The 19,297-nt window shown below is 36.4% G+C and overlaps 1 protein-coding gene across 1 annotated transcript; it reads left to right on the plus strand.

Annotated features, from left to right (window-relative positions):
* Positions 1 to 250: 250 nt before the first annotated feature.
* LOC119047430 (olfactory receptor 4F3/4F16/4F29-like) lies at positions 251 to 1,189 on the plus strand. Its single transcript, XM_037142869.2, has one exon. The coding sequence runs from the start codon at positions 251 to 253 to the stop codon at positions 1,187 to 1,189; it is 939 nt and encodes a 312-aa protein (XP_036998764.2).
* Positions 1,190 to 19,297: the final 18,108 nt, after the last annotated feature.

The following is a 19,297-nucleotide window of genomic DNA, read 5'->3' on the forward strand; positions in this document are numbered from 1 at the left end:
TAAGAGATTATGCTGCTGGTTATAATCATGATATGATGTCTTGACTTACGTTTATATCACCACCATCACCACTACCACCACCATCATCATCATCATCTTGAAGTGTGAAGAACTAGATAACCAGATAGTTTTCATTTTTATGGTGAATAGTGCAACACAAATAATTAGTACTACTATCATCCAGAATAATTTGTTCTTTCTTATTTCCTTAGTGCCCATAATTTCATCCATAGCTCAGTTAGGTAGATAAATGGAAGGGGGAAATCACTCAGTTTTGTCTGAGTTTGTGCTTTTGGGATTCACCCATTCATGGGAGATCCAGCTTGTCCTCCTGGTGTTTTCCTCTGTGCTCTATGTGGCAAGCATGACTGCATACATCCTCATTATGTTTTCTGTGACCACTGATTCTCATTTACACACCCCTATGTACTTTCTACTGGCCAGTCTCTCCTTCATTGACTTGGGAGTCTGCTCCATTAGTGGCCCCAAGATGATTTATGACCTCTTCAGAAAGCATAAACTCATCTCTTTTGGAAGCTGTATTGCTCAGATCTTTTTCATCCACTTCCTTGGTCTTACAGAGATGGTGCTACTCATGGCCATGGCCTGTGACAGATATGTGGCAATTTGCAAGCCACTCCACTACCTGACCATTATGAGCCCACGGATGTGTGTTTTGTTTACAGCTGCTGACTGGGCATTTGGTATCAGTCACTCATTGTTCCAAATAGTACTTATTATTAACTTGCCCTTCTGTGGTCTTAATATAATTGACAGCTTTTACTGTGACCTTCCTCGGCTCCTCAGACTGGCCTGTACAGACACCTACAGATTGCAGTTGATAGTCATTGCCAACAATGTGTTACTTACTGTTGTCTCTTTCATTGCACTCCTCACTGGCTACATTTTCATCCTCTTTACCATTTGGAAACACTTCTCAGGTGGTGCACCCAAGGCACTCTCCACTTTGTCAACTCACATCACTGTTGTCCTTTTGTTCTTTGTACCAATCATGTTTATCTATACATGGCCACACCCCAATTCACAGATGGACAAGTTTCTTGCACTCTCTGATGCTGTGCTCACTCCTTTTTTAAATCCAGTCATCTATACATTTAGGAATAAGAAGATAAAGGCAGCAATAAAGAGATCTTTCAGACAATTAGTGATTTTTAGGAAGATTTCATAAATGGTGTTATAATGTCATATCATTATGTAGTCCATATCTTTAGAGTTGTTTTTGTAGTGTATCATTAATTGATTTGCATCACCACACTGTTTCAGACTGCTCTTATTTCTTAAGAAGAATGAGTATTAGAGAAATAAACTTTAATTCAAAAGTTATGTTGATTTATAGGGAGTAGCATATATATGTACTAATTATAGTAATTTTCTCCTTGTTGATTCCTGAGTTTTTTCTTTTTCTGAATATTTTTGAGTTATTGTTGTCTTTTAATTTACCAATATATTTTTCTCATATTCTGTCTCTTGAGGCAACACAGATGCTGATTTTTTCACTTGCAACTGATAGTCACCACTTTTGAACAATAATGACTTCTTTTTTAGTCTTTTGGTGAGTTGGAAAACATATGTCATTAAAGTTATTGAAGCCCATTATAAGTATCAACTTCCTCTTTCTGGTTTAGAAAAGAGAGTTATATTGTTGAAGCAGAAGAGTTTTCTCTTCAGATCCTTTGAATATTTATAAACAACTTCATTTTAGACTAGAAGAGTAGTAATCTCTCGTTTCATTCTGTTCTGCCTTTGTGCTCTCTTTCTTGCTGTTCTTTCTCTTATATAAATGACCATAATCACTCAACACTTTTTCTATTTGTTATGTAAACCCTTCTAGGAAGAACTTTGAAAATCCCAAACTAATGTTACCCATTGGTTTCCTCTACCTACATATGCATATTCAGAATCTAGTATTTCAGTCTTTCATTCATCTGTCCCCAAAATTATTATTTTTCTCTTGTATATATGTGGAATTGTGCTTCCTCTATATCTGTAATTGTTTTGAGGATTACATTGAAGCATCCAAAATCTGGGGCAGGAATAGTTGTAGATGAAGAGAGATATGAATGAAATATTTGCTGTACAAACTTACTGAAGCTTTTGCAGTGCTTTGTGAAAAATCAAGTGTAAGATTTCCAGTGCTTACCAAATGTCATAAGCCCAATATAGCCTAGTTTCTTCTTTAGTTACACCTAAACAATCCTGAAAAATCATATATTAGTAAGAACTACCCAAGTTAAGAAAACTAAAGGTAACCAAAACCCTGGCATATCATAGAAAGGAATCAAAACTTGAAGAAACAATGCATAAGCAGGTGATGTTATTTTTCAAGAAAATCTTTTGTCTTTTTTTTTTTCTCTTGGCCTTTTCTGAGAACCCATTCAGTTTCCAAATGCAAAGCTATGTTTTTCATGATACACCCAGAAAAAATTCTAGGAGACAATCAGGACTTCTGCCCATAGACCTAGGAAATTGGTTCTAGAAAGCTGGAGAGTGTGGAATATATATATATATATATATTTTCCTAGTTCCTTTTTTCTCTGTCTGCCAAAATTCCAGGGTAGCTATAGTGTCAGAGCTATGGCAGTAAAGTGGGTAGCTAAAACTCTTTTCAGGACCCCATTATTTTTGGAGAAAGGACCTGAGAGAGGGCCCCTGTGGTATGAAGAGTGTGACTGAAATTCCCAAATATTTTTTCTTCCTCTTTTTTCTTGCCATATTACTACAGGTACAGAACCCTTTTATGGAGCTCCAACTCTGCATAATTCAGTCAGCTAAAACTCCAAGAAAAATCACATATTCCCAGGTGAATGATGATTAAAAAGGGCCCTGCAAGATGAAGAACGAGTGAAGATTCTTGGAGAGGAGAGACCTGGAGGAAAAGATCACCTAGTCTGGTGTATGCACCATCATCACACACCCAGGGCTAGTTCCTGAGCTGTGCATGCATGGTACAGACCCAGAGCAACATAGCAACACCTTTGAAAACTTATCTACCAAGGAGTGTCACGTGTAGGGCAGACTCAGAGCAACAGAAAAAATGCTGTAAAAATAGAACTGACATTGAAACTACTACCAATAGAAGCTGCAACAGAACTTATAGGAACCTAAATTATTGCCTATGAAAAGAGAACAACACAATTTTCCAGAGAATTTTAACATTAGGTATTTTGTAAACCTAGAGTTTCACAAAACAATTTTCAAAATGTCTAAGATAAAATCTAAAATTAATTGACATAAAATAATCAGGAAAAATTGAGAAATTCCCAAAGGAAAAGATAATCAACAGGTGTCAAGTGTAAGATTGCCAAGATGCTAGAATTTGCAGAAAAATACTCTTATTTATTTGTTTGTTTGTTTAATTGTTTTTCAATTTATGTTGTCCCCATTTGCCCCCATTGTTCTCCTCTGCCCTTCCCACCCTCCCCTCACATTTATTCCTCTCACCTCCCCTACTGCCTTTGTCCATGGGTCCTTTATAAATATCTCTTGGCTTGAGCCTTCCCCTTCTTTCCTGTTATATCCCCCTCCCCTCACCCTTCTGGTCACTGTTAGTTTGTTCTTTATTTCCAAGTGTCTGCCTCTATTTTGCTCATTTGTTTGTTTTGTTGGTTAGGCTCCACTTGTTCATATTATCCTATAGTATTTGTCTTTCACATCGTTGCTCATTTCACTTAGCATAATGTTGTCCACTTGCAACCACGCTGTGGCGAAGGGCAGGACCTCCTTTCTTTCTGCTGCATAGTATTCCATTGTGTAAATGTACCACAGCTTTTGATCCACACACTAATGGGCACTTCAGCTATTATTTCTAACACACGGATAATGTAAATAATGGTGCTATGAACATTGAACTGCATAGGTTTTTCCACTGACTCAATCCCCTGTGGCTTTTGCAGACAGAAATTATGGGGGTTTATCTTTCTGAAACTGGGACTCTTGGTGATGGGCCTGGTGTGGTTCTTGGGCTCCATGCTCCCAAGCTATCCCTTCTGAATTTTTATGCACCACACATATATGTGGGACCAGCCTGTGCCACATCTGCACCCCTCCTACCAGTCTGGATGGATGTGGTTTCTCTAATTCCACAGTTGTCAGACTTCTATTTAAATAGATTTCTGCCATTTCTGAGTGATGGTTGCTCTACAATTAAGTTGTAATTTTTTCATGGTTGTACGATGAGGCAAACCATGTTAACCTATGATGCCATCATGAGAGGTGTAGTTCTTTTCAGTTCTGTGTTCTTTTTCTTTCTTAGATGAGTTTCAGGTGTGCTATAAAATGAAATCTTGCAATTTGTGATGGTAACAGGGATGAATCCTAAGAGTCCAGTGCTAAGTGAAATAAGTCAAAAGGAGATCAACAAATACCATGTACTTCCACTTACATGTGGAACAAAAAGACCTGAAGAAGCAAAATTAAACCAGCTCTTTGATTTTCTATTTCATTTTCCTCAGGATATTTAAGCCCCCATATTCCCTACTTTTAGTAATATTCACTTCTATCATACTTTAATTTTTCTATTTAATTCTTTTCTATTTATTATTGTTAAAATACAATTGTTTCAATTTTCACACCACCATGGCCCACCACCCCACCCATCTTTGACTCCGACCCTCAAACCTCCCCTCTTTTGTCTTTGTCCATGTGCCTCTCATATGTTTTCCTTGATGTACCTTCCCCTAGTTTGCTCCATTATCCCTCCCTCCTCTTCCATGTGGTTACTGTCAGTTTGTTCTTTATTTCAATGTTCTGGTTACATTTTGCTTGATTGTTTTTTTTTTATTACGATGCACTTATAGGTGTGATTATATGGTATTTATCTTTCATCAGCTAGCTGATATCCTTAGCATAATAATCTCCAGCTTCATCCATGCTGTGGGAAAGGGTTATTTATTTATTTTTTAACACTTACAAAAAATGTAACTTTTTAATTTTGTTATGTGTGCCTTGCTTACTCTTTCCTTTTTTTCTTTTTATGTTTTTCAGTTATGACAATTATTTCCCCCTTTGCTCCTCTCTGGTCAGCCTGCCTTTTATTTCCATAGTCAATTCTGACCCCATTGTCCATGTCCATGGGTTCCTTGACTAATCCCTCACTTCAAGCAGTTCCCCCCCCTCACTCCTTATTACCACTGTCAATCCATTCTGTGAATCTATGCCTGTGGTTCTATTTTTTCACTAGTATACTTTTGTTTATTAGAGTCCTCTTATAAGTGAGATCATACTTTATTTGCCTTTCACCAACTGGCTTATGTTACTCACCATGATAGTCTCCAGGTCCATCCATGCACTTGATCAAGGTAGGAATTCATTCTTTTTTTTCTTCTGTGTAATATTCCATTGTGTAAATGTACTAGAGTTTTTTAAATCAACTCATCTACTGATTTTTAAAAATTTATAAAAGATAAAATCAACAAGTATTTAAGCAGGCTCATCAAGAAAAAAACAAAGAGGACAAAAATAAACACAAATAGAAATGAAAGAGGAGAAATTACAATTGATAGTGAGAAATAAAAAGGATTGTAAGAAATTATTATGAAGAAGTGTATGCCACAAAATTTGAAAACCTAGGTGAAATGATCAAATTTCTAGAAAAATGTAATCTTCCAAAACTGAATGAAGAAGAAGCAGAAAGCCTGAACACACCAATAACAGCTGATGAAATTGAAGCAGTAATCCAAAACCTCCCATGACACAAAAGTCCTGGACCAGATGGTTTCACAGGAGAATTCTACAAATCATTTAAGGAAGAGCTAACATCTGTCCTTCACAGACAATTCCAAAAATCCCAAATGATGAAAGACTCCCAAACACTTCTTATGAAGCCATCTTCATCCTAATCCCCAAACCAGATAAAGACACAACAAAGAAAGAAAACTTCAGGCCAATGTCACTGATGAACAAAGGTGCCGAAATCCTCAACAAAATATTGGCAAACTGCATCCAGCAATATGTTAAAAACATCATAGACAATGACAATGTGGGATTCATCCCAGGGATGCAAGTATGGTTCAATATTTGCAAATTAATAAATGTAAAATACATTGCAGAAACTAAAGCAAAGACAAAAATCATACGATCATAACAATAAATGTGGAAACAGCATTTGATAAGGTATAGCACCCATTTATGATGAAAACACTCAGCAAAGTGGGAATAGAGAGAGCATTCCTCAACATAAAAAGGCCACATATGAGAGAATTACCTCCAACATCATACTCAATGGGCAAAAACTAAAATCTTTTTCACTAAGATCAGGAACAAGACAAGGTTGTCCACTTTCAACACTGCTATTCAATATAGTATTGGAAGTTTTAGCCACAGTGATCAAACAAGAAAAGGAAATAAAAGGCATCAAAATAGAAAAGAAGGAATCAAAACTGTCACTGTTTGCACATGACATGATAGTGTACATAAAAAATCCTATAGAGTCCACCAAAACACTCCTCGACTTAGTAAATTAATTTGGGAAAACAGAGGATATGAAGTCAATATCCAGAAATCAAAGGCATTTTTGTATACCAAGAATGAAACAGTAGAAGCAGAAATCAAGAAAAAAAAAACATTTGACATAGCAAAAAGAAAAATAAAATACCTAGGAATAATTCTAACCAAGGAGGTAAAAGAACTGTATGCAGAAAACTACACAGCACTGAAGAAAGAAATCAAGGAAGACAGAAACAAATGGAAACATGTACCATGTTCATGGATTGGAAGAATTAAGATCATCAAAATGTTCATACTACCCAAAGCAATTTAGAGATTCAATGCGATATCTCTTAAAGTACCAATGGTATATTTTACAGACATAGAACAAACACTTCAAAAATTTATATAGAACCATAAATGACCCTGAATAGATCCTGCAATTTTGAGAAAGAAGAACAAAGTAGGAGGGATCACAATAACTGATACCAAACTGTATTACAAGGCCACTGTATTAAAAACAGCCTGGTCCTGGAATAAAAACAGGCACATAGACCAATGGAACAGAACAGAGAGCCCAGAAATAAACCTAATTTTCTATGGTCAATTAATATTCAACAAGGAAGAAGTGACATAAAATGGAGTAAAGATAGCCTCATCAACAAATGCTGTTGGAAGAACTGGACAGCTATGTGCAAAAAAAAGTGAAACTTGAGCACCAACTTACACCATAAACCAAAATAAATTCAAGGTGGATAAAAGACTTAAATATAAGCCGTGACACCATTGAAGTTTTAGAGGAGAACTGTGGCAAGAAAGTTTCAAATATTTCACGTAGCAACATTTTTACTGATATGTCCCCTAGAGCAGGGACATACAGGAAAGACTAAACAAATGGGATCTCATCAAAATTAAAAGTTTCTGGACAGCTAAAGAAAACAGTATTAAAATAAAAAGAGGACCAACTGTATGAAAAAACATATTTGCCAATGACACCTCAGACAAGAGTTTAATCTCCAAAATATACAAAGAACTTACATGACTCCACTCAAAGAAGACAAGAAACCCAATTAAAAAATGGGCAAAGGACTTGAACAGACACTTCTACAAGGAGGACATACAGAGGATCCAGAGACACATGAAAAGATGCTCTGTATTGCTAGCTATCAGAGAGATGCAGATTAAAACCACAATGAGACACTATCTCACACCACTCAGAATGGCATCATAAACAAAGTAACAAACAAGTGTTGGAGAGTTTGTGGACAAAAAAATACCCTGATCCATTGTTGGTGGGATTGCAGACTGGTACAACCACTATGAGAAACAGTATGGAATTTTCTCAGAAAACTAAAAATGGACCTGCCTTTTGACCCAGCAATTCCACTGCTAGGATTATATCCTAAGAACCCTGAAACACCAATTTAAAAGAACCTATGCACCCCAGTGTTCATAGCAGCACAAGTTATAATAGACAAAATTTGGAATCAACCTAGGTGCCCATTAATAAATGAATGGATAAAAAAACTATGGTACATTTACACAATGGAATTCTATGCAGCAGAAAGAAAAAAGGTGCTCCTACCCTTTGCAATAGCATGGATGGAACTGGAAAGCATTATGCCAAGTGAAATAAGCCAGGTGTTGAAAGACAAATACCATATGATCTCCCTTTTAACAGAAAACTAAACAACAAAACAAACAAGCAAACAAAATATATCCAAACACAATGAAATAGAAAACAGGCAGAAAGTGACTAAGGGGAGAGGGGAGGGAGTATCAGAGGAAAAAGGGGAAGGATTTACAGGAACTAGTATAAAGGACACATAGACAACAACTAAGGGGGATGGAAATGGGAGGAAGGTGGGGAGCACTGGGGGAGGACTGGGCTGAGATGGGAGTAAAAGACAGAAGAATGTAGTTAAACAACAATTAAATTTTAAAATTAAAAAATTATATTTTAAAAGCTCAAAAAATGATGGGAGAACTGGGCAGTTATGTGCAAAAAAAAAGTGAAACTTGAGCACCAACTTACACCATACATAAAAATAAATTCAAGGTGGTTAAAGGATTTAAATACAACCCATGACACCATTAAAGCCCTAGAGGAGAGAGAACATTGGAAGGAAAATCTCAGATTTTTCATGCAGGAACATTTTTACTGATATGTCCCCTAGAGCAAGGGACATACAGGAAAGAATAAACAAATGGAATCTCATCAAAATTAAAAGCTTCTGCACAGCTAAGGAAAACAGTATTAAAATAAAAAGAGGACCAACTGTATGAAAAAACATATTTGCCAATGACACCTCAGACAAGAGTTTAATCTCCAAAATATATAAAGAACTTACATGACTCCACTCAAAGAAGACAAGAAACTCAATTAACAAATGGGCAAAGGACTTGAACAGAAACTTCTCCAAGGAGGACATACAGAGGATCCAGAGACACATGAAAAGATGCTCAGTATTGCTAGCTATCAGAGAGATGCAGATTAAAACCACAATGAGACACCACCTCACAGCACTCAGAATGGCCATCACAAACAAAGCAACAAACAAGTGTTGGAGAGGTTGCAGAGAAAAGGGAACCCTAATGCATTGTTGGTGGGATTGCAGACTAGTACAACCAAAATGGAAAACAGTTGGAATTTTCTCACAAAACTAAAAATGGATCTGCCTTTTGACCTAGCACTGTTGCTGCTGATTGCACTGTGGTGGGAGGTGCAGGTGATTGAACTGCTGGTGGGATTGCAGACTGATTGCACTGCTGGTGGGATTGCAGACTGGTGCCACTGAAATGGAAAAGAGTACTGAATTTTCTCAGAAAACTAAAAATTGATCTCCCTTTTGACCCCGCAATTCTATGGCTAGGATTATTCTTAGAACCCTGGAACACCAATCCAAAAGAACCTATGCACCCCTATGTCCATAGCAGTACAAGTTACAGTAAGCAAGTATGGGAAGCAACTTAGGTGCCCAACAGTAAATGAGTGAATCAAAAAACTATAGCACATTTACACAATGGAATTCTATGCAGCAGAAAGAAAGAAGGAGCTCCTACCCTTTGCTACACCATGGATGGAACTGGAAAGCATTATGCTAAGCAAAATAAGCCAGGTGGTGAAAGATAAATACCATATGATCTCACCTTTAACAGGAACCTAAACACCAAAACAAACAAACAAGCAAAATATAGCCAAAGACACTGAAATACAGAACAAGCTGACAGGGACCAGATGGGAGAGAATTTCAGGGTAAAAGGGGAAGGATTCACAGGAACAAGTATAAAGGACACATGGACAAAAACTGGGGAGGGGTAAAAATGTGAGAGATGTGTGGAGGGTTGGGTCGGTGAGCTCAGATGTAAGTAAAAGACAAAAAACTGTACTTGAACAGGAGTTACACTAAAAAAAATTTAAAAATTAAAAATTAAATTAAAAAATGAAAATAAAAATAAATATATATTCTATGTTTAAATAGAATATTATTGTGATAATCAACATAGGAATGATTGATCAAAATTTTAAAGAAAGTAATTTTTTCTTTTTATTTTCTATTGAGTCATCTTAGTCTTTTTTTTGTATTAGTATTTATACCCTCACACCCTCTCCATCTCCACCCATTGTCCTTCCCGCTACAATTACCACACTCTTGCTCATGTGTATAAAAAGACAATATTTGATGGCAGTCTGGAATTCACTTTTTGTCACCATAAAGCATAAATTTACAAGAGCATGTTTTATTGCTATTGCATTGTGTGCCTACCACAATATCATACAATTGTACACTTGAATCTGAATAATTTTATTAATCAATATCACCCCATTAAATTTAATTAAAAGTACTTCTAAAAATGCTTCTCTTTCTTCTCATAAAAAGCTTCTCTACTTAGATAGACTGGGAAAATCTAAAAGACCATAAGACATGATTCCCCAGGGCAAGTGATCTCACAATCCTAAATCTCTGGAGCATCCCTTGGTCATTACCCCCTGGAGCCATAATTAGCTGCTGCTTTGTTGTATAGTCATTTGTGTGTGTGTTTAATGGTCCTGTAGTGGACCAGTTGATTTTGGAAGAACTGCATATTTCCGAAACTTCAATGACGCTGTTTTCTTGGTTCCCTTGGCAAAATAGGTAGGTGGAAGAGAAAGAAAGAAAATCTATAGGGAGCAAATCAGCCATCTAAGGTCTCTATGTTCCAGTCATGAAAAAATGAAGCCTTCCTTAACTCACTGTGATGTCAGCTTTCTATGTGGCTGGTTGTTGCTGGCGGTAGAGAAGGATGGAGCAGGAATCGGGCCCATGAATGAGAGTCACTTGTGTGGTCAGTTGAAGGTATGAGACAATGTGTAAGGGAACCTGTACATCTTACTCTCAAAGAATGAGAATAAAACTTGAAGGATAACAGGGAAGACTTAGAATTTAGGCTCTGACTATCTTTCTCACCAAGTTTCCCAAGTGTTTGACCTCTTGTTTAATTTGTTTGTTTGTTTGTTTGTTTCATGTGCCCTCTTCTCTGGCCTGGGGTTTATGGTCAGTCTTGCCAGTTGGTAGGTCTATCCAATGCCTAGAAACCTTTCATCATTTTGTAATCTTCAGCCTCAGCTTTCATTCCAGTTTTCAGCCCTCGTCATCCTAATGGTTGCATCTCTTTTTGATTGATTGGAAGCTGTTGAACATTGTGGGTGTGTTACAGCAGAGTGGCATGTAGTGTCTCTGAAAACTGTTATGCACCCTCTAATGGGAAATTTCCATTGTTTCATTCTTTGACAGCTCTATCACATTTATTATTTTACTCATTTATTATAGTACTCACTTATTAATTAATGCATTTGACATTAGTTACATTGTGTGTCCACGATAACCATGTCCACACTTCCCATTTACAAGGTGGAAAATTTATGGGAATTGCTGTCTCTACTTCTATTTCTTCCCCTTTGTCATGCCACTATCTTCAGTCATTAAATTACTCTGTTTCTTCCTTTTCTCCTTTGTTTTTTCCTTTATTATTTTTAAATCTTAATTAATGAACTTTATTCTTTAGAGCAGTCATTAGTTTATAGTAGAATTGAACAGAAGGTACAGAAAGTTCTCATATACCCTTGTTTTCACACACACATCATGACCTTCTAGGAACATCCTTCTCCAGAGCAGTACACTGATGAACCAACACTGACATGCCATATCCCCTTGGTGTTGTACATCTTACAGGTTTTGACAAATTATAATGACTTATATCCATCACTGCAGCATCGTATGGAATAGTTTTAATTCCTTACAAATATTCCATGATCTCTTTGTTCATCCCGTCCCTCTCCTCTAATGCCTTGGCAACCACTCATCTTTTAACTATCTCCAGAGTTTTTCCTTTTCCTAATCATCATAGTTGAAATCAGTCATATAGTATGTATCTTTTCCGATTGGCTTCTTTCATTCAGAAACATGCATTCATTTCTTTCAGCTCATTTCATGGCTTGACAGCTCATTTCTTTGTAGCATCAAATCATATTCATTGTCTGGATATGCCAGTTTATTCATCCACTCACATATTAAAGGGCATTTTGTTTGCTTCCAAGTTTTGGCAGTTATGAATAAATCTGTTATAAGCATCCATGTGATTTTTGTGTGGACATAATATTTCAATCCTTTTGAGTAAATACTTTTTTTTTATTTGAATTTTTGTCCAAGGAAAGTTTTTGGCCTTTTACCCCCATCCCAGCCCATCTCTTAGCCCTCCCCACCTCCCTCCCATTTCCACCCCTGCCTTGTAATTGTCCATGTGTCCTTTATACTTGTTCCTGTAAACCCTTCCTCTTTTCCCCTGAAATACCCTCCCCTCTCCCCTCTGGTCCCTGTTAGTCTGTCTCTATTTTGGTACCTTTGGTTATATTTTGCTTGTTTGTTTGTTTTGGTGTTTAGGTTCCTGTTAAAGGTGAGATCATATGGTATTTGTCTTTCACCACCTGGCTTATTTCTCTCAGCACAATGTTTTCTGGTTCAATTCATGGTGTTGCAAAGGGTAGGAATTCCTTCTTTCTGCTGCATAGAATTCCACTGTGTAAATGTGCCATAAGTTTTTTGGTCAATTCATTTACTGATAGGAACCTAGGTTTCTTCCCTCACTTGGCTTTTGTAAATTGTGCTGCTATGAACATTGAAGTGCATAGGTACTTCTGGATTGGTGTTTCAGGGTGATGGCTGAATTTTGTGTTAAGAGTGTGTTATTTTCATATGAAACTGTCAAACTCTCTTCCAAAGTGTCAGTACCTTTTTTTTTTTTTTAACATTTTCTAGCTTTCTGTTCCTGTAGGTCCACATTCTGGCTTGCATTTGGTGTTGTCAGTATTTTGAATTTTGGCCTCATCATTAATTTCTTATACCTACTTCTTTTTGCCTCCCCATATTTATTTAATAATTCTCCTTTATAGTGCAAGCTTGATTTCTTATTTTTTCACATTTTTTATTGTTCAAAAGAAACAAGCAATCAAAATATAACCAGAGACATTGAAACTGAGAACAAACTGACAATAACCAGAGGGCATGTGGGAGAAGACAATGGGGGAAAAAGAGAGAAGTGTCTTCAGGAATACATACTTAATAATTCTTAAATATCTAGGTTAGTTTCCAATTTTAGGCACAAAATAATCTCTATCATCTTTCTCACCTTATTTTATTCTGTTCTCCCAACAATATGTATGCTGTAGACCTTCTGCATGCTTTCTTTTTTTTTCATTTTTTTTAATATTAAATTTTATTTAGTTACTTTTCAAGTACATTTTTTTTTATCTATTTCTCCCATCCCACCCCACCTCCCCGCCCGGTGTCCCCCCTCCCTCCCATCCCCCCCCCCCAGTCCTCATCTCTGTGTCTTTCATACTTGTTCCTCAAAATCCCTCCCCCTTTTTCACCTTAAGTTCCTTTCCCTCTCCCCTCTGGTCGCTGCCCACTTGTTCTCTATTTCAGTGTCTTTGTTTTTATTCTGTTTGCTTGTTTGTTTTATTCTTTAGCATGCTTTCTTATTAACAGTGAACACTAAACTTACCAGTTTTTATATTTATCACCTGGCTAAAATGACTTCTTTAGACATTGTATTTATGTGCTATAACACTTACTATCTCTTAAATCTATACACAACTGCCACATGTCTTATGCTTCTTTTTCTCATCATTGTAGTTATTTATCTCCACAGTTCTCTTATGTTAGAGGATCTATTCCACTTCCACCACATGCATCAGCTAATGTCTGGTGTATATGTATATAAATATTAGATATGGATTGACTTTGTACAATATGGTCTATCTTGAGATCTGACATGTATAAGTAAATCTATTTTGTTATTTATTTTTTAATGTTGCTATACAATTTTATATTGGTTATATTAGTTTATATGTACCTCATATGAATTAAAGAACTGTATTCCTTGCAGTGTGATTGCCCCACTAATTCTTATATACTGACTTTTTGATAATTGTCATTCTGAGTGTTGTGAATTGATATCTCATTGTGGTTTGGATTTTTACTGCCCTGATGAGTAGTGATGTTGAGCATTTCTTCATGTTTGTTGGCTATCTGTGTATGTTCTTTGGAGGAATGTCTTTTCATGTTCTCTGTCCATTTTTCAATTGGATTGCTCATTTTTTTGTGATTGATCTATATGAGTTCCTTATAATTTTGGGTATTACCCCTTCTCAGAAATATCATTTGAAAAATGATATTTTTCATTTGATAGTTCATAGGTTGCCATTTTGTTTTCCCAGTTCATAGGTTGCCATTTTGTTTTGTTGGTTTCTTTCACTGTGAAGAAGCTTTTTAGTTGTGCTGTCCCTTTTGTTTATTTTTGCTTTTGTTTATCTTGCTTAAGGAGATGTGTCCAAAAAGATAGTACTCAGACTGATGTCTGGTAGTTTGCTTCCTATGTTTTCTTCTAGAGCTTTTATGGTTTAAGGTCTTCTAAGTGAGTTGACTTTAAATTAACAAAGTGAATAAGTGAGAAGTTAATACTGGGAATAGAACATAACTAAAACTTTGGTCTTGAGTAACCACCAGATATTATAATGTGCCTAAAATACCTCTCCGTTTTGCACTTACTTAATTAAAGTGAAAATAAAAACTAAAAAATTTATATACCTCATGAAAAAGGCAATTTGGGAGAAAAGTCTGTTATCCTGAGCAGCTGATGTGGTGGACCTTGTCCAGCAGAGTCCACCTGTTGTTGCTGATGACAAGAATGAATGAGCAGGTAACAACAATCCTGTGGAGGAAAAGGGAGAAGGCATAACTACTCTCTCAAGGGGAGAATGTCTATAGATGCCTCAGCCACTCTCTCGAGCAGAGAGTGCCTAGACCCTTGCCTAGACAAGATTTTATTGTTTTCCTGGGATCTTACATCAGAGAAAGATTTATTATCTCTTACATAGGATATTATTGTCCACAATCAAGGAAATGAAAATAACATGCAGAGGGGAATGGCGATGAACTGATTAGCTCTGTCTGGGAGAATTCAGACAGGCTTTGGATATTACCTTGAAGATAGAAAACACACATTTGTGGTTTTAAACCAGGGTGATGGAGTTTTAGCAAAAGCAAGCCATAACAATCTGTATGCATTTTCTAAGCCTGATTCCCATGGAAAAACTCAGTTTGAAGGTCTGGCTCCTGCCCACCACTTCTCTTCTGTAGGTTTTCTACACAGAGCTGAGTCACATTTGACAGACTTAAAACAAATTGGTCCTGTAGAAGCTGGTATTGCATGGTTTGACTTCCTTGCCTGGACAGATGAACAACAATGTGCACTTTGAGAAATCTCTTGAAGTACCTGCCTTGGCCCTTTCTTCCCTTTCTCCTCCCATTTATCCTAAATGACAAGGGAAAGAGCCAGTGTTATCTGATGTGGTCAGAAATAATTTAATGTTTTAAATATGGAGAATTGAAATTTATGGCATTAGGTTGTTGGGAATAGCAGTAGTGGAAGGGACACAGCCTGATTAGAGCATAAAGTTTCTTTCTGCCCTCGTCAGGCAGTCTTTGATTGGTATGTACACTAAGGAGCAAAATACTTATTAGGAAATATGCTTAAATGATGAGATGCAAGTGCACACATGAAGGCTTTACCTCAAACTAGGTCTACTTTAAATACTTAAGAAGAATGGCAGAATCTAAATTTGAGGACTGATTTTCTATACATGAAGGTCACTCATATAGAGAGTTTACAATATAGAATAAATGCCATTTTTGTGCCATACTATGTGCTAGTATGCCATTTATTTATGTATTATGTCATCTGTTTCTCAGACACCCTGAATGTGAGGCAGTATTATCTCCATGTTATTAATGAGAATCTGAAGCTCAGAGAGGTAAAGTAACTTTGTCATGCTCATATAGCAAATAGTGGTGGAGTCAGGGTTCAAAAACAAGCTTGTCTGCTGTCAAAGTCCAAGATTTTACCCACTCTGCCATAATGTATGAAAGCCAATCTATAATTTTTGTATTTGTAGGATTGAAAAATATAGAAATGAAGATTAGGAAATGATATCTGGACTTTTGAATGTGATCATAAAGCCATGTGATAACACTACCATGGAGAAGAACCACACACTTTTGGAAATAACTGTACTGTGGCCCATAGTAACAGAAGCTGACTGGAAAGAGAATACTTCTAGAGTGGTAGAACACAAAGAAAACACACACCAGGGAGAGTTTCATATGCTTTTTGTATGTTGCTCTGTGTAACTCTCTCTCCTGCTAGGTGGTATTTCTAGATTCCTCAAATGATATTAACAGTTCAACTCTTTACATTGAATCACATGTGTATATTATTGTGCAGCATAAAGGGAAGTCTTTCTTTTCATTACCATGTGTGATTTTCACAGAAACTCTTTGAGGGTGACAGGGCGATTAACAATAGCAGCTGCCTTTTTCTCTCCTTCCTTAAATGCAACTCAGCGTCAAAGACAGGCACAGCAATGAATCAGTGAATTACAGGTGAGAGACTGATGTTCTCTTTAACTTACTTGGGTTGTCAGAAACAGAGGCTAGAGTATTTCATCACCTGAATTGTATTCAGCTCTTTTCCTTTTCTCCTGAACTCATTTTTTATATTGAACTTATGTCTTTAATTTCCATCTTTCTCCATCTTCTCCATATTTTAAATCTTCATTTTTATCCTTTCTGTTTTATTTTTCTGCATACCAGATTGTTCCTTAGACCTTAGAAAAATGAGTTGAGTGCTGGTTGTAGGTTTGGAGTTGAAATGCTATTTAATCCCCAGCAAGAAATCTGTTGTATAGGTTTAGGTGGCTTCTCAATGAGGGATGGATTCTCTGTCACTGAGAGTCATGAATTCTATGAATTTTTAAATGAGAAATTTTATTTATGCCTGTTAAAACTATTGGAAAAGGTGACTGAGAGAGAACAGAATCAAGAATAAGAGTCATCACTTACCTGAAGTCTTGGCCTTATTACAGGCTGGAACTATTAATATAACCTCTCAGTCAAGAACAATCTACTGACTTTCTATAGGTACTTCATTGTATAATATGGGCTACACACATATGAATAATGACAGTTAATTTTAATGGGAAATTTCATCTTACATAATTCAAGGTATTTTTCTCAAATTGACTGTATCTTCCTTCTTTTTCCTGTTTAGTTCTCTCTATTACCTAAAGAGCTGCATCAATATCTATGCCCTTGTGTAGTTTTTCATATTGCTGTTGCCTCCATGAATTTCCTTGTACCCCCAACCCCGAGAAACTCTTACCAAATATTCTTTTACTATTCATTTTACTTGTATGGTATACCACATTAGATTGTATCTGGTATGTGTAAAATTATGGATTTGTAAATGTTTTCTTGTTCTTTGACTTACAGGAGTTAGCAAAAGAACAAATAAGTATGAAAGAAAATTTTCAAAAAAAGCTACAAGAAGAATTGGGATTTTAATTGAATTTCTAGGATAATAAAATTAATAAAGACCAAGAGAATGGGCTCTTAGCAACATCACCTTAAGTTTTCCACAGTTGTAGAGACCAGTTACTGAACCAGCAAAATAAGAATCTTTACACAAATCATAATATCAGGAAAAGTAATTACCAAATACAATGAACTATTATTGTATTTGTCAAATGTGTTTAACTAGTCACACATGATGTATTTACTTGTTGTTAGCCTGTTATATAATTTAGTATTAGTAATGGACACTTTGTGAATGTCACTAGTTGTAGTTTTAACCAGGAGAAACATGACTGTTCTCAGTTTTTTTTACTTATTTACTTTCTCTAGTATTCGCTTTTTGGAATAAAATCAAGGGATTGAACTTCTGGTGCCCAATTCTGACAAATGTGTGAACTTCCGAAATGCAGTTTATTTTTCTGGGTCTCATGTATTCCATCTGATTGATGCCCAAATGGAAAATGAGTTTTATATAATTCCATGAGAATTTTCTTCTCAACACAATGTGGACATGTGCTATTCCTCACTAAGGCCTTGGATCTTTTTCAACAGCTACTGAGTTTCCTGGGTCCCTCCCCAGTGTCTCCATCACCTCCTCTCCATGCATACTCTTCCCGTCAGTCCTGTCCTGTCCTGATGAGCAGTATATGTGGTTGTCCCCTGTCCCCATTCCTCACTTGAAACTCCAGGTTTCTGATATTAGAAAGTGTGCATCTTGAGATTGTAGACTATTGGCTCAGGAGGTGACAGGATAATTACCATGTGTAAATGAGAATATAGTGGCATTTGTGTCAGTGATGGTGATCCAGAATTGGGATCAAGACAGAACAGCCTCTGTGAGTTTTATGATCTGGGATGAGTGAGGATATTGGTCATAGGGCTGCTTGTATGAGAAGGTCTGGAGTTGTAGCTGCAAAAATGAAAGATGTCAATATTCCTGTTCTACTGTATTTCATCAACTCCTAAAATGATTAACTTGCATTGAGTGTTCTCAGGACCTACTCTCCATTATCTGGAAGGATTGAGGTAGGTATTGGAAATGAAGAAACATAACATTGTTCTCTGCTCACCCTCCATGTCATGTGTAAATACAACACACATTAAAGGACTAAATCTCCACTGTTACATTTTGTGTTCTTTGGGTTAAGATCATGGAGGAAGCCTTGTGCCCTAATAAAGTATTTCTTATTAATGTTTGAATTTCCTCCTATTTTTGTAATCATAGATCAAAAGCAAAAATAAAAATTTTCTTGAACATAAAGTATCTGAGTGTATTTCAAAGTAAGCAGGGTAATATGAACTTTTAGAATGACCATACTGGCAGCACTCAGTACTTTAACGGGTAGGGGGATGGCAGTGGACATAAAAGATGTCACCAAAGGTAGGCTGAGACACTGATGAATTAAAATGTAATATCTCAAGTGTTTCAAGTGCTGCTTCTTATTACTTTCATGTATATGGACAGAAAAAAATCTGTTTACACAGCAACTTTTATATTTTTAGTGGCTGTGTTATACATGTGCCTTAGCTAAATTGTGATGAAATCTTCCAAATACATATTTATTAGGCCTGGACAAAGACTCTTATCACTAGGAGGCAGATTTCTCATGAAATCCTTGCAGAGGGTTGAGGTCAGCTTATGATTTTGTAGTTACAAAAAATAGTGTAGAAATTAGAGATACCCAGGTTAGAAGTGGATATGAAAAAGTATAATAGAAAATAGTGCTGGTGTGATTTTTTTTATTGGAGTCCACATAATTCTCTTGTTCTTCTATGTTTTGGGGTTCTCCTATTTCCTGTATGTCAATCTCTTTGTTCAGTTTCAAGCTTCAGCCTGTCCTAATTCAGTCTAGACTCATGTACAGAACTTTTCACTCCTGATGACATAGCCCATCAGTTAA

This window comes from Artibeus jamaicensis, unplaced genomic scaffold (genome assembly GCF_021234435.1).
Source record: "Artibeus jamaicensis isolate MK-2021 breed Jamaican fruit bat unplaced genomic scaffold, CSHL_Jam_final contig_885, whole genome shotgun sequence".
NCBI classification, from domain to species: Eukaryota; Metazoa; Chordata; class Mammalia; order Chiroptera; family Phyllostomidae; genus Artibeus; species Artibeus jamaicensis.

Coding starts and splice junctions, on each gene's coding strand:
- LOC119047430 (XM_037142869.2), top strand. CDS start 251: ATGGAAGGGGGAAATCACTCAGTTTTGTCTGAGTTTGTGCTTTTGGGA.